The 16156-nt window shown below is 36.2% G+C and overlaps 1 protein-coding gene across 3 annotated transcripts in view; it reads left to right on the top strand.

The window, feature by feature from the left end:
- JAK2 (Janus kinase 2) overlaps window positions 1–16156 on the top strand; it is a 115830-nt gene that overhangs the window by 59894 nt on the left and 39780 nt on the right. For 2 of the 3 annotated variants that reach the window (XM_047101299.1, XM_047101291.1), the window contains exons 4-7: window positions 1184–1301; window positions 6344–6489; window positions 13545–13866; window positions 14609–14728. In XM_047101299.1, coding sequence (XP_046957255.1) covers window positions 1184–1301; window positions 6344–6489; window positions 13545–13866; window positions 14609–14728 — 706 coding nt within the window. The remainder of the gene's footprint in view (window positions 1–1183; window positions 1302–6343; window positions 6490–13544; window positions 13867–14608; window positions 14729–16156) is intronic. The other variant, XM_047101307.1, reaches the window with a different exon arrangement.

Genomic DNA, 16156 nt, shown 5'->3' with positions numbered 1-16156 from the left:
TGACCTATTTCACCTGTGTTCCACTCCCCAAAACAAATGCCAGTTTTTTTCTCTATAGTCTGTTTCTTTTTTATATTTTAGTTCATTTGTTTCACTTTTTAGTTGGCACATATAAGTGAAATATGGTATTAGTCTTTTACTGTATGACTTCTTTCACTTAGCATAATACCTTTTAGGTCTACCTATGTTGTCATTGGCAACATTGCATTCTTTTTTTATTGCTGAGTAATAGTCCATAATGTATGTATACCACACTTCATCTGTTCATCTGTTGATGGACACTTGGGCTGCTTCCGTATCTTGGGTATTGTAAATTATGCTGCAGTAAGCATAGGGGTGCCTGTCCCATTTCAAATTAGTGTTTTCATTTTCTTTAGGTAAATACCCAGTAGTGGAATTACTGGGTTGTATGGTGTTTCTATTTTTAGTATTTTGAGGACCTGCATACTGTTTGTCGTCATGGCTGCACCAACTTACAATGCTTCTAGCGGTGCCCGGAGGGTCTCTTTTCTCCACATCTTCGCCAGCACTTGTTATTTCTTGTCTTTTTGATACTAGCCATTCTGACAGGGGTGAAGTGGTATCCTGTGGTGATTAACCTCCATTTCCTAAGAGAAGAAGCCATTGTTTTCATACCAGTTAGCATTTTCAGATTCCTCTACCGATATCACTGGATTAATATTAAAACAATTTTTTGTTAATATCTTGTTTCTACATTTTTCTGTTTCCTCTTGCTTTTGCATTCTGTGCATAGAAGCAGGCAGCTCACGGGCACCTGGGTGGCTCAGTCGGTTAAGTGTCCGACTCTTGATTTTGGCTCAGGTCGTGATCTCACAGTTTGTGGGACCCTGCTTGAGATTCTCTCTCCCTCTCTCTCTGCTCCTCTCCCACTAACACACACACGCTGTCTCCCTCTAAATAAATACGTACATACATACATAAATAAACTTTAAAAAAAAGCAAAAAACATATTGATTTTACACTTATGTTTCTTGTATCTTCTGTCTATACTATTATCATGGTCTTACCCAGATTTTCTTTTGTCCCTACCTTGTATTTAACACTGTTAGCTGTGTTTTCTGATTATGGGATAATACCTTTCAGTATGCTGGAAGTGGTTATATGTACATAGTATGTTTATATTTGAACTATTTGGAGGCTGACTGAATGTTTTGTCTTGTAGATTTTACTTTCCTTACTGGTATTGTAATGGCAGCAACAGAACCTATCGGCATGGAGTGTCTCGAGGTGCTGAAGCTCCTCTTCTTGATGACTTTGTCATGTCTTACCTTTTTGCTCAGGTATAATTATATTATCTTACTTGTATACGTGTTAAATGATAAGAATCTTGCTGTGTTCTGTAGCTCTTCATCAGGAAAATCTTCATCTATGGGAAAATTGATGTTCTGTCTTGCTTAGCAGGTACAGAAAGGTAACAAAATTGACTCTTTTTATCACTAGTTTTTAATCTTTTTATCACTAATTTTTAATTCATTATTTATAACTTATAAATAATAAAATCTATTTTATAAAGGTTCCCTTAATTAGCTCTTTTTATTTATTTTTTTTAATGCTTTGTGACATTTTAAGGATTTCACAAAGTTCAGATTGAGTTATAGCACATGATTCACGTAGATATAAGTGTCTGGAATATAAGACAGCGAAATTAATTTAGAGAAGAAAAATTTTTTTTATTCCTGAACAATTTCAGACTTAAATAGTGAGTAATAAAATGTAAAGAAAAGTAGGAAACTATATAAAAGTGAGTTAACAATAGTTTGTTTAGCTCCTCATAAGAGGATGGCTAGATGTTAATACTTGATCTGAGAGCTGTGTTTTAGTTATTTGTTCATTAATATTGCTGTTTTAAAGTTTTGTAGTGTATTTGAACATTTTATAATGTTTTCTTATTGTTACCTTAATTTAAACAATAATTGAAATGTTATGTCATTAAATAACTTGTTTTTATGTGCCATAAGACTGAGGAGTAGAAACTAAAGAAAAAATTTATTAGTGCTTTTGAGTAAAGGTATGCTCTTCTTATTCCCAAAATGTCAGAGTAAGGAGTTCTGAATCCGATTTGCAAATATCATAGGAAATAGCTGCACAGATCCTCACGGCTCACATTTCTTTTCTTTTCTTTTTTTTTTTTAAATCCAAGTTAGTTAATATATAGTGTAGTCTTGGATTCAGGAGTACAACCCAGTGATTCATCACTGACATTAACACCCAGTGCTCATCCCAACAAGTGCCCTCCTTAATGCCCATCACCCATTTAGCCCACACCCCCACCCAACATCCCTCCAGCAGCCCTGTTTGTTCTCTGTGTTTTAGAGTCTCTTATGGTTTGCCTTCCTCTCTTTTTGTCTTGTTTTTCCTTCCCTTCCCTTCCCTTCCCTTAAGTTCATCTGTTTTATTTCTTAAATTCCACATATGAGTGAAATTGTGTATCTTTTTCTGACTTATTTCGCTTAGCGTAATACACTCTAGTTCCATCCACGTTATTGCAAATGACAAGATTTCATTCTTTTTGATTGCCAAGTAATATTCCATTGTGTGTGTATGTATGTATACGTATGTATGTATCACATGTTTTTCATCCATTCGTCAGTCAATGGACATTTGGGCTTTCTCCATAATTTGGCCATTATCAGTAGTGCTGCCATAAACATTGGGGTGCATTTGCTCACAGCTCATATTTCTAAGATATCTAAGAAAGCTGGTTCAGTTTGTGAGCAACAAACTGAAAGATATTTCTCTTTTGGGTTATGAGAACAGGAAACTTTCTCTAAATTCTAGTAAAATATATTTAGTAAAAGTTACCATTTTGACGTGGACACATTAGTGGCATTAAAGTACATTCACATTATTGTGCAACCATTACCACCATTCATTTTAGAACATTTTTCATCTTCCTAGACTGAAACTTCATACCTATTAAACAAGGCCTCTTGTTCAATGCCTCATGCTCTTCTGGCCCCTGGCAGCTATTTCGCTTTCTGTCTCTGTCTCTGGGTTTGCCTCCTCTGGGTGCCTCATGTGAGTGGTATTACACAGCGTTTCCTCTCTTATGACTGACTGACTTGTCATAACATAATGCCTTCAAGGTCATGCATGTCATAGCATGTCAGAATTTCCTCCCTTTTTAAGGGTGGCTAATATTCCATCGTATAGACCACATTTTGTTTATCCATTTATCTGTTAACACTTGGGTTGCTTCCACCTTTTGGCTCTTATGAATAACACTGCTGAGAACATAGGTGTACAAATATCTCTTTGAGATCCTGCTTTCAATTCCTTTGGAGATGTATCCAGAAGTAGAATTATTAGATTACATGGTAAATCTATTTTTTATTTTTTTGAGGAACTGCTACCCTGTTTTCTGTGGCAGCTGCACATTCCACCAGCAGTGCACAAGGATTCGTTTCTCCACATCCTCACTAGCACTTACTTTCTGGTTTTTTGATAATAGCCATTCTGATGGATGTGAAGTGATATCTCATTGTGGTTTTGATTTGCATTTCCCTAATGATTAGTGATGTTGAGCATTTTTCTTAAGCTTTTTGGAGGTTTGTACATCTTCTTTGGGTACATTACTCTTTGTGTCCTTTGCCCATTTTTTAATCAGGTTGTTGTCAAGCTGTAAGTGTTCTTTATGTATTCTGGGTATTAACCCCCGATCTGCCATATGATTTGTAAATCTTTTCTCCCATTCTGTCTATTGCCTTTCACACCTGTTGATGTGTCTTGTGATGCCCAAAAGTTTTAAATTTTGATATAATCTGATTTTTTTTTCTTGTATTTACCTGTGCTTTTGGTATCATGTCCAAGAAATCATTACCAAATCAGTATCATGAAGCTTTCCCCCTATATTCTCTTGCAGTATTTTATTGTTTTAGCTCTTATGTGCTTGTGTTTAGATCGTTGATTCATTTTGAGTTAACTGTTATTGATGGTGTAAGATAAAGGCCAAATTTCATTCTTTTGCATGTGGATATCTAGTTTTTCCAGCACCATTTGTTGAAAAAACTGTTTCTTTCTCCATCGAATGATCTTGGTGCTCTTGTCAAAAATAATTTGACCACCACCCAGCTTTTAGATAGCTTCAGTAGCTTTTAAAACCTTTGTTTCAGTAGCCATTAAAAAGAGAGATAGGCTTTTGAGAATAGATACTATGAGGTTATGACTTTATGTTCTTTTATGATTATGTCACCTGTGCTGCAGAACTGGTTTTTATTTTGGTGGCATGCTAATTTAAATCCCATTAAGAAGACGATTTTCCTAAACTGTTTATTCAGCTGCTTTACCCTAGTATTAATACTGTGATATCTCATACTTATGATCAAGAAAAATTGTGGATGATTTCTAATTTTGTCTTCCTAGGAGGAATTTTCTTATCTAGCACAGCAAAATAATTTCACAATAGAATCCTAAGTTGTATCTAGATAATAAATACCACATGTAATTTTCTATTTCTTAATGTTTCTATTTCTCTAAATCTGTGCCCAGAAAATACATAAGGTAGTAGTTAACTTATCCAGCTCATATTGATACCAGGTTAGATTATATGCATATTATAGACTAAATAAAGCAGATTTGACTGGTGCCATCATCAAAGTATAAGATATGTTGAGATTTTTAAATAACTAAAAAAAGTTCAGCCACTAAAGTATAAAGTACATAAGATATTACTATAGAAAGATAGATTTGGGAAAGGTAAGCCAATAAAAGCCAAAAATCAGATGTCCCTTTTATTTTTTTTATTTTTATTTTTATTAAAAAAATTTTTTAACGTTTATTTTTGAGACACGGAGAGACAGAGCATGAACAGGGGAGGGTCAGAGAGAGAGGAAGACACAGAATCTGAAACAGGCTCCAGGCTCTGAGCTGTCAGCCCAGAGCCCGACGCGGGGCTCGAACTCATGGACCGCAAGATCATGACCTGAGCCGAAGTCGGACGCTTAACCGACTGAGCCACCCAGGCGCCCCAGATGTCCCCTTTAAATTCATTTTCTTCTGAGGATTGTCTTATAGCCCCTCAGTAAATAAATAAATTGCTGCCCTGTGACAACCTTTAATGAATTCATAGATACTCAGTACAAAATGTATATTCCCTCCATATTGTTTCTTTAAAACCTCGGTTAAACATTGGTATTTAAAACCTTGGTTAAACATTGGCTAATATTGTAATTCTTACCTTTCTTATCAAGAAAATTGCTATTACTTTTTAGAATATTGGTGCTTTTTATGTTTTGCTGTTCTTTTCTCCCATTACATGTTCAGTCTGATTTCCATATTCCTAAATCATCTAGACCAAAATCTTGAAATTTTTGTTTTTTCTTTGTCTTCATTTTTTTATATCATGATAACATTATCATTTTTTTCAAACTCTTTTAGTGTCTTCTGTTCCCTACATCAGATCCTTGTTATCTCATATTTGTACCTCTTACAGAGTCTCCTTGAATACACATTATTTCCTTAAAGCACTTTTTTATTATCATTGGTATGTCTACCAATGGAAGAGGCATGATGCTTTAAGAAAAGGTGCTGTGAGAAACCGATGCTTTAAAAAAATGGTTGTCTGTTGCTTGTTAGGATCAAGTCATTCAAGGGTACCTTCAATTTGACTCCAACTTAGTGTTCCAAGGTTTAGTCCACACTATTCCCTTACATAAGTTGTCTGCCCAACCAAACTTGTTTTTACCTGTGAATATGCCTTGTGCTTTGTTTTTGTATCATTCCTTCTATTTTATCACCCTGTTTTGTATATCAGAAATTTCTTCATCTTTTAAGACTACATGAAATTTTGAATTTTCCATGAAACCTTCTCTGATTATCTCAACTGGTATAATTTCAACTTCTTTTCAAGTCCTTGAAACATGTGTTGTGTGGCACTTAGTGTAGATATCTGGTGTTATAATACTTTGTTTACGTGTTTAGCTTCCCTGCTAGATTTTAGTCTCCTTGAGGGAGACTTCTATTTGTATCTTACACAGTCCTTAGTATAATGCTTTGAACATATGTGGAACTCAGGACATATTTAATTAATTAATGTCTATTTTAATTTGGGTAATTTTTATGTAGGGGATATAACTTGAGAAGATATAAGCAGTGAAATAGATTGACATCATATGTACTGTATAATGGGGAACCCAGTTTAAATCAGTTTCCATTGACAACACTTTTACTAAAATTTTGTGGCAAAATAATTGAACATCAAGGAAGGAGTTGACGTTCTTTTTAAATGCATATGTTCTAGAAATTATAGGTTAAAATACGATAGTAGATTAAAATGTGATAGTGAAATTTAAGGTATATTTCCTTCTAAATTTTTTTCCTGTAGTGGCGGCATGATTTTTTACATGGATGGATAAAAATACCGGTGACTCATGAAACGCAGGAAGAATGTCTTGGAATGGCAGTGTTAGATATGATGAGACTTGCCAAAGAGAAGGATCAAACCCCATTGGACATCTATAGCTCTATCAGGTAGTTTCCTTATGCAAATCCATATACATCAGTATGAACAGTTGGGAGTTTTTCTATAGTTAATTGTATTTTCTGTGTGTTGATACTTTTTGATCTTATCACAATTAAAACTTCTATGGGTAACTGTTCTTCCTTGTGTACAACACATACTTTGTGAGATAAAAGAAATTCTTTTTTCTGGCTTTTCTTTTAGTTTTATTGAGACATAATTGGCATATAGCACTTATAAGTTTAAGGTGTAGAGCATCATGATTTGTCTTATATATATTTGTGAAGCAGTTACCACAGTAAGTTTAGTTAATATCCATCATCTTGTATAGGTACCAAATAAAGAGAAAGAAAAAGAAATTTTTTTTCCTTATGGTAAGAATTCTTAGCCTCTACTCCATTAAAAACTTTCTTGTATACCAGACAGCAGTGTTAACTATAGTCATCATATTGTACATTACATCCCAAGTACTGATTTATCTTAGAATTTAAAAAAATTATGGAAAGAGTTGGAGTACTACACAAAATATCACAGGGGTTTGATACCTATTAATTATTTGATTCATTTATTTTGAAAAGGCTAAGTAAAGTCAGAAGGATGAAAAGAACACCTGGAGGCATAATTTTTGATAGCAGATCCTCAGATTGTGTGTGTACATAATTCGGAAGCAGTATTTCTCACATATTGACCCGTATTTTGCTTGAATTAGTATCACCTGAGGTGCTTGTTGAACTTGAAGATCTTTGAGTGCTACCCAAGAATTTTTTTTATGTTTATTTATTTTTGAGACAGAGAGAAAGAGAGCATGAGTGGGGGAGGGGCAGAGAGCGAGGGAGACACAGAATCCGAAGCAGGCTCCAGGCTCTGAGCTGTCAGCACAGAGCCTGACGCGGGGCTCAAACCCACCAACCATGAGATCATGACCTGAGCCGAAGTTGGATGCTTAACTGACTGAGCCACCCAGGCGCCCCAAGTGCTACCCAAGAATTTAGATTCCGTAAATCTGAAGTGAAGTCCACAAATATCAGTCTTCACCTGTTCTCCAGGGGATTCTCTTAAAAATATTAGCTTTATTGAAGTTTCATTAACTTATAAAATTGTAAGATGATTGAAAGTGTGTGTACATCATGGTGGTTTGATATATGTATACCTTGTGAAAGGATTCCCCCCATCTAGTTTATTTTCACATCCATCACCTCATATGATTATCTTTTTTATTTACGTTTTTGTTTTTGTTTTTGTTTTTTTGGTGAGAATGTTTAAGCGCTCTTAGCAAATTTCGGTTCTACAATAGTGTTATCATTTAGAGTCACCGTGTTTTACATTAGATCCTTAGATCTTACTCATCTTATAACTGATCCAGCAGACTCTTTTATAAGTGATCCACATTCCACATTCTCCAAATTACTCGTTTGCATGTTGAATTTTGACAGTCATGCCTAACAGGATTTGTTGAAATACTGCTCCTACAGCCCAGCGCAGCTTTAATGGCTGTAAAATTTCTACTCCTTTTAAAGGTACATATTATTATAACAGTTCTTTGAGTTTTTCTTTAATTTCAAGACTAAATCTATGTTTTACATATTGCATACTTAGGATTAAAAGTTTGAGGGTGTTATGAATCTGGTTAAAACTCCCTTTATTTCTCAAGTCTTTCTCTCAATAACTAGTTTTGGTCGCTCCTTTACGAAGTAACTTAAAAACAGTTACGTACCCAATTTGCAGGGTATTAATTAATGTGTTTCCTCTTTGTTTTTAAGTATTCTTGTTTTGTTTTCAGATGACTGTTAGGCCTTAACCATAAAGTTCACCTATTTAAAATGTACAGTTCAAGGGGCACCTGGGTGGCTCAGTCAGTTCAGCATCTGACTCTTGGTTTTGGCTCAGGTCACTATCTCATGATTCGTGAGATTGAGCCTCATGTCGGACTCCACACTGTGAATGTGGAACCTGCTTGGGGTTCTGTCTCTGCCTTCTCCTGCATGCTCTTTCTCTCTCTCTCAAAATAAATAAATATTTAAAAATAAATAAATGTACAACTCAGTATTTTTTTTATTATTGAGTTGTAAGAGTTCTTTACATAATTCTGGTTACAAGTTTCCAGATGAAAGTTACTATATGTATGATTTGCAGATATATTCCCTATTCTTTGGATCATTTTTTCCACTTTCTTGAAAGCGTCATTTCCAATACAAAAGTTTAAATTTTGAAGTAGTCTAATTTATTTTTCTTTTGTTTTTTATGCCATGACATGTTAATATTAGATAAATACTATCTGCCTGTCCTGAAGCAAATCATTCCTACATTGCTTGCCTTTTTAATATAGTTTAACTCAACTGATGTTTTCTGAATTCCCATTTAGTGCTTATTTCTGAGAAATAATCAGGAAACTCTACTCAGTGTTAAACTATTCAAGATTGGTGGGAGAATAGATAAATGAGAAGTTGCTGACAGAATGAAATAAACTGTTTTGTTCTCAGAAATATCCACTAGGATATGGATCTCTGATTAGTATAATAAAATATATATTCCCTCGCAGACTTAAAAAAAAATGCATGTAAGGTGCATCTCTTTGTCTGTACCTGTGTGTTAGATGTGTCCCTGTCTGTGAGCACATGCCTCTGGGTGTGCATGTGCACCTGTACGTGTGTGTGCAGCTCTTTGTGCGTGTGTGTGTCAGATGCTGTTTTGTATGCCACCTCCTAACTGGACATGATGGCTTAGGTGTTAGAGTGTAGAAAGTGAGGGAAATGCATAAGATTTTTGTACTTTCATTCTTTATCTGCTCTTTAAAATCTAAGTTTCTAAAGGGTGGGAAGAAAAGAACTCGAGAATGCAAAGAGTTTAAAGGAGACTGCTGAGTTTGTACATATCAGGCCAGGATCAAGGCCGCTTACATAGCAACTGAGCTACTCAGCTCATCTCACTGGACTCCCTTTCCTAAAAAACTAACTGAATAATAAAGTTTCTAATCCTACTCCAACTATAATAATAAATAAGATGCAGATTTTATTTCATAGTATAAAAAATAGTATCGTTTCTAAGCCAAGGCTCAATTTCAGAGCCTTTAGGAACCTCAAGTTTAGAATTCTCTAAAAACTCAGTATAAGAAAAGCATGGGGAAAAATGTTTTTATGCTTCAAGAGTTAATAGCTTTAAGTCTCTTGAAAAAATTTTAATGTTTCTAACAAATCTAGCTAGTTCTGATAGTATGACGCTGAAGTGGATTCATCATGTTCAGGAATCACACATTCCTATGGTATTCCCACAGGATGTATGCCAGGTCCTTTATGCCAGGCATCAAAGTAGAAAGACTTGTTGTATGTGTTATTTTAAACTCCTCTTTTTTTTTTTTTTTAAGTTTTTTTTTTTTTTCAACGTTTATTTATTTTTGGGACAGAGCGAGACAGAGCATGAACGGGGGAGGGGCAGAGAGAGAGGGAGACACAGAATCGGAAACAGGCTCCAGTCTCTGAGCCATCAGCCCAGAGCCTGACGCGGGGCTCGAACTCACGGACCGCGAGATCGTGACCTGGCTGAAGTCGGACGCTTAACCGACTGCGCCACCCAGGCGCCCCTAAACTCCTCTTTTTATATCCAAATACGTTTTCAAAAGCCTTATTAAAAAGTAGTCATTGATGGCTGTGTATTTTGCATTTTTGTGAAATGTTTATGTAAATCGCATTCCAAATTTAGTAAGTCTCCTGGTAACTAATGTTTTTTACTGAAGTAGATAAAGTGAGAATCATTTTGTATTCTGATTCTATTTTTAAATCTTTTCGGTGTTTATTCTGTACTTCCTGAGGCTCTCCTCTATGCTATCCAGACTTTTATTAAATTTTATATATTTGCTTATTTATATATAATTAATTGTTATGAAAAGAAACGGAGTGTGACTTTTTTTTTTAATGTTTATTTATTTTTGAGAGAGACAGAGACAGAATGTGAGTGGGTTAGGAGCAGAGAGAGAGGGAGACACAGAATCCGAAGCAGGCTCCAGGCTCCGAGCTGTCAGAACAGAGCCTGATGCGGGGCTCAAACTCACAAGCTGTGAGATCATGACCCCAGCTGAAGGCAGACACTCAACTGACTGAGCCACCCAGGCGCCCTCAGAGTGTGACTTTTAAAATCTGAAAAAAGAGTAGAATTTAATGGGCAGAGTGGGGAGTGATGGATTGTGTGGAGACTCGTGGAAAAGGCCTTGTAGCAGAAGGGAGCATAGGAAGAGTAAAGAGAATCAGTATGGCTAGAACCCAAAGAGTTATTAGCAGGAGGTGAAGCAGGGGCTAGACCAGAACCTAGGACCTTAGAGCCATGTTGACAAGGTTAATAACACTCGGAAAATATGCAAGAGGATTAAGCAAGGGTGGAATGATTAAATTTGTGTTTTTAAAAGATCCCGATGACTCCAGTGTAGAAAACAAATCAGACAGTGGAAAGAGTAAATGAAAATGCTGGTCGCCCAGAGAGTAAGGCTATTACAGTATTTCCTCCAGGCGATGCTGTTCGTAATGAGTTTGTAATAAGAAAAGTGGGCAACTAAGAGAAATATTTAAGAAGGTAAATCAGGGGAATGTGGTGATGAATGGAATAATGGGGATTGAAGGAGAATGTGTCACCAAGGATGCTTACTGGTGCTGTTTACTTAGATAGGAAACGCTGTAAGAGGATCTTTTAGGGGCATTAGCAGGACTCAGGAGTTTAGTTTGACACATCGTTTAAGCAGTTTTGGGGACATTGAAATTAAATATGTAGATTGACTTGTATTTGGAAGATACGGATAGGGAGTTTAGAGGTCAGTGCTGCAGACACATATCAGAGTCATTTGGATATAGAGAATCTAGAGAGAAAGAGAGTATAAATAAGAGAAGAGGGCCCATAATAAAGTCTTGAGGAACTTTAACATTTAGTCACCAGGCAAAGGGGAATGAACCTGTGAAGAAGATTGAGGAGTATCCCACGAGACAGGAATAAAATCAGGAAAACTAAGGGGAGAGAGCTTAAGGAGAGGTGCTGCTCCTTAACAATGCGGTAGGATGCTACTGAAAAATAACAAATAAGACGAATGTGGGAATTTGATTTTAGCAACTTGGAAGTTTTTCTTGATTTTAGCAAAAGCATATTCTGTGAAATGATGGATCAGAAGTTAGACTGGAGTGAATTGAAGAGTAAGTGGAAATGGCTGTATAAACTCTAAAAAACAGCCCAGATAGGCCGTAGCTGGAGGGACATGTGGGATAAAGAGATTTTACGTTTAAGGTGGGGCCGACATTGGTATTTTGTGGATCGAAGAGGATCAAGAGGGTAAAACATCCCAGAGGGTGGATGTATAGAGAGGAAGAGAGAGGCTCCAGGTAAATACAAATCAAAGAAGGGGCTTTACATCATTTATTGTAGCAGGTGCGAAGGAGGAGGGAATGAGTGCACATGTCTGTAGGTTTGCTAGCCGGATATTGAGGGAGCTCTGCTTAAAGAAGCTTTTTTACCTCTAGGAGAGAGATGAAGTCGCTTGATGAAAGTAAGGAGGAATTCAGCTGAGGGTTCAGGCAGACGAAAGGTAGGCGGTTTGGGGAAATTTCAGAGGGTGGACATAGTTGTAGAACTTCGGAGAATGTGTTGAACCAGAGAAGTGTTGTAAAACTGATGGTAATGCTGCAAGCATGTTTGAAATTGGTGATTCTGAGTTTCTCCTGCCCTGTCTGCTACATCAGTGAGTCTCCAGCACCTGTGCTAGTCAAGTAAGGAACAGAGTGTTCCTCCGGGGGCTTCAGGTACTTTAGGGAAGGGAAAAGCAGGGGTTTGCTGGCCCATGTGTAACAGCCAGTTCTCGAAAAAACCAAAGATGTGACTTGTTTGTTGTCTTTGCTGATATACGTGGTATAAATCCTGTTTATGGCCAGTTTCAGGGTATCAACCTGACGTGCCAGAGTGTAGAATTGGGAAGAGACGAACAATAGCCAGTCTTTTTCACCCCTCATGTATGAGAGATGTAAACAACCTCAAAAGCCTAGTAGTAAAATGTGAAATAAAATTTTAAATGTAAAATAATTCAGAAGTGATACATTTTGAGTATTGCCTATATTTTTAATATAATTTATTTATAGCCTTATATAACTTAAACTTTAATGATGGCTCTTTAACAGTGAGCTCAGTAGTCTTCTGTTGTAATAATAAGCTCTCAGCATGAGTCAGCTCAAGTACTAGCTATAAATACTGAAATACAGGATAGAGTCGTAAGTGATACTATGGAATGGTGCACAGAATACTGTCTGACAAAGGGAGGACCATCTAATATAGTCATTGAGAGAGGTTACCTGGATTGGATGATGCTTGAGCTGGGACTTTTGGAATAAGTAAGAGCCAACCAGATAGGAGACAGGTGATGGGAAGAAGGATTAGCACATGGGAAGGCATGGAAATTTAATGTAGTTGTACCTTCAGAAATAAAATTTTCTTCATTTGTCAGATATTTGAGCAGGAGGGAAGTTATCTCTCTTCTTTAGGGTATTTTACATAGAGGCAGAATTACTAAAGAGTCATTTCTAAGTGGAATCATTTTGATTGCAAAGGAATTATTAGGAGTTATTGAAAATGACCTAGAAAATAATGTATACCAAAGAAATACGTTTGCATAAGGAACAACACTGGCTTCCAACAAAATGTAACAGTTTTCCAGAATTCAGATACATTTTGGTGTATGGCATCATAGGAAATATTTGCAACACAGTGCCCAAAAAATGATACGTAAGATGATCAGAGAAAACAGATTTTTAGAGACTCCATTATTAACTAGACTAAGTCTTCATTTCATTAGGGAAGAAAATTAACATATCCTGTTCTAAACATTTGTGGTAACTCAGAATTTTTGTATATTTTCACGTCTTCAGACAAAACCTTCAGGATTTATACTATATCAGTGCCAGCCCTGTCCCCTTTCTCCACTTAACTACTTCCTGCACTACTGCATTTACCTGTCGTGGAGAAAGGTGCTAATTTCTCTTTCAATTTCATTTTAGATTTGTGTTCCAGTTTGTTTTGTCTTTCTCTGTGTGTTCTTTATCCATAGCTACAAGACATTCTTACCAAAATGTGTTCGAGCAAAGATCCAAGACTATCATATTTTGACAAGGAAGAGAATAAGGTATAGATTTCGCAGATTTATTGAGCAGTTCAGCCATTGCAAAGCCACTGCCAGAAACTTGAAACTTAAGTATCTTATAAATCTGGAAACACTTCAGTCTGCCTTCTACACAGAGCAATTTGAAGTAAAAGAACCTGGAAGAGGTCCTTCAGGTGAGGAGATTTTTGCAACCATTGTAATAACTGGAAACGGTGGAATTCAGTGGTCAAGAGGGAAACATAAAGAAAGTGAGACACTGACAGAACAGGTAATCCTTAATGATATGTTCTCCTTCTTTGTTAATTTAAGTGAATGGCAATAGAAACAAAGTAATTTTTCAAAGTAATTTTTCTCATTTGAAACATGAACTTGCGATTCTCTTCTCTCATTGATAAAAGTGGAAGTTTTAATACTGTGAAACCATCAAGGTCATGTCTGTAATTCTTTTCTTATTGTTCTTAAATGGTTTTTTATTTATTTTTTATGACAAATATTAGTAATGGTGTTCTTACAGTTTCCAAAAGGGCTTGAATTCTAAAAGTGATTTTTAAGGTAGTTTTGCCTCTTTTTAAAATTTTACCATTATTGATAATAAGCACAATCATAAAGTTTAATTGGAAAAGTTTAATTTTAATTGATTTTAAGATGATGTCTACTTGTTATTTTTTTAAGTCTTACACTACAAGTTTTAAGTTTGTTCATATCTATGTTCTTGGATTATGATTAGATTACGTTCATTCTTTCTTGGTTAAACTTCAACTTTCTGACAATAGTTCCTATCCATGTTGATTGGATTGAAGGGTACTGTAGCATAGTTCTTGGTAAACAAGACACAGTAAGTCTTAGGGTTAGACTGTCGAGGGAGGGAATCCCATTTAATGCTGATCTGTTGCTGTCAATACTTTTTTATTTTAAAGAATTTGGAATGAATGTTATGTCCTTCATAGTCTTATTTTAAAATGGCTCCCTTAGTTCTACCTGTTTTTAATTTCAAATGCTCTTAATTATAGGATTTACAGTTATATTGTGACTTTCCTGATATCATTGATGTGACTATTAAACAAGGAAACCAAGAAGGCTCAAATGAAAGTAGAATTGTAACTATCCATAAGCAAGATGGTAAAAATCTGGTGAGTTTGCTCTATAGTTACATAATAATTACATTTAACAGTTGTCAGAAATAAGTGTTTTAGAGTCCTGAAACCAGAGTTATTTTCTTGTAGGAATTCTGATGATAGTTTTAAATACAACTCTAAATGTAAACATCAGTTTAGCAAGTTTTTGGATACAGCTAGCTTTTGTATCGCTACCAACACAATCTTCCCAGAATGTCTTGAGCATTAATGTGTTTCTCACTCATTTTTATGATTGGCAAGTTAGCAGTTCCTGCACTCCCCTGCTGTGGGCTGTGTCACTTCCCTGTTGTAATGCTCAGTCCTGACGACATTCCTTTTATCAGTAGGGATGCGCATAATGCCAGTCATGCTGCCTCATTAAAACAGTGCTTTCTGGGATTCACATAACAAAACATAAACCAGTCCCAGGTTAGCCCTACCTAAGCTGTAACACGTGATTGGTTCTAAAAGATGATCCTTTCTCTTTATTTGGTCAGCTTCAGAAAACCCACTTATTTTGTTTTTTATTAAAAAATTGTTTTTACTGTAGTATAGTTGACACATAATGTTATATTTGATAATCCTGTACATCACACAGTGCTCAGCACAGTAAGTGTCGTTAGAAACCCTGCTTATTTTAACTGAAAGGGAGCAACTAAATTCCCTTATACTCTGCTATTAAACTGCTTACTTGGTTCTGTCAGGGGATGCCTTCATTCTGTAAATGTGGTAATTATAAAAGAATAAGTATTTCTAGAAGAGTTCGTTGATGCTAATATGAACATCCTGTAGTAACATAATGTACTTTATGGGATGGCATTTGGACTTGTTGGCTTTATTTTTGTTATTACTTTTTTAATGTTTATTAATATTTTTGAGAGAGAGAGAAAGTGAGCAGGGGAAGGCAGAGAGAGAGGGAGACACAGAATCGGAAGCAGGCTCCAGGGTCCGCACCATCCACATGGAGCCTGACGTGGGGCCTGAACCCATGAACCGTGAGATCGTGACCTGAGCCAAAGTCAGACGCTTGCCTGAGCCACCCAGGAGACCCTTTTTTAAAATTTTTGTTTTGTTTTGTCTTTAAAGTTTATTTTGAGAGAGGAATAAGGAGAGAGAGACTCCCAAGCAGGCTCTGCACTGCTCGTGTGGAGCCAGACGTGGGTCTCAGCCTCACAAACCGTGAGATCGTGGCCTGAGCCAAAATCACCTGTTGGTCACTTAATCTACTGAGCCACCCAGGTGCCCCGTCTTTCTTTTTATCTTTAAAAGTGTGGTGAAATACACTTCACACAAAATTTAGCATTCTGTTCTAGGAGTTCCACTTCAGGGTGTGTATCCAAAGGAAACAAAGTCACTACCCTGAAGAGAGATTGGTACCCTCATGTTCATTGGAGATTCCTTGAATGTTACCAGGTTTTAAATATTTTACCAAACTGATGGATA

This window comes from Lynx rufus, unplaced genomic scaffold (assembly GCF_022079265.1).
Source record: "Lynx rufus isolate CCGP_SWC_20201006 ecotype Redwood Valley unplaced genomic scaffold, mLynRuf1.p SCAF_10, whole genome shotgun sequence".
Taxonomy (NCBI): domain Eukaryota; kingdom Metazoa; phylum Chordata; class Mammalia; order Carnivora; family Felidae; genus Lynx; species Lynx rufus.
This window is presented reverse-complemented; position numbering and strand designations above follow the sequence as displayed.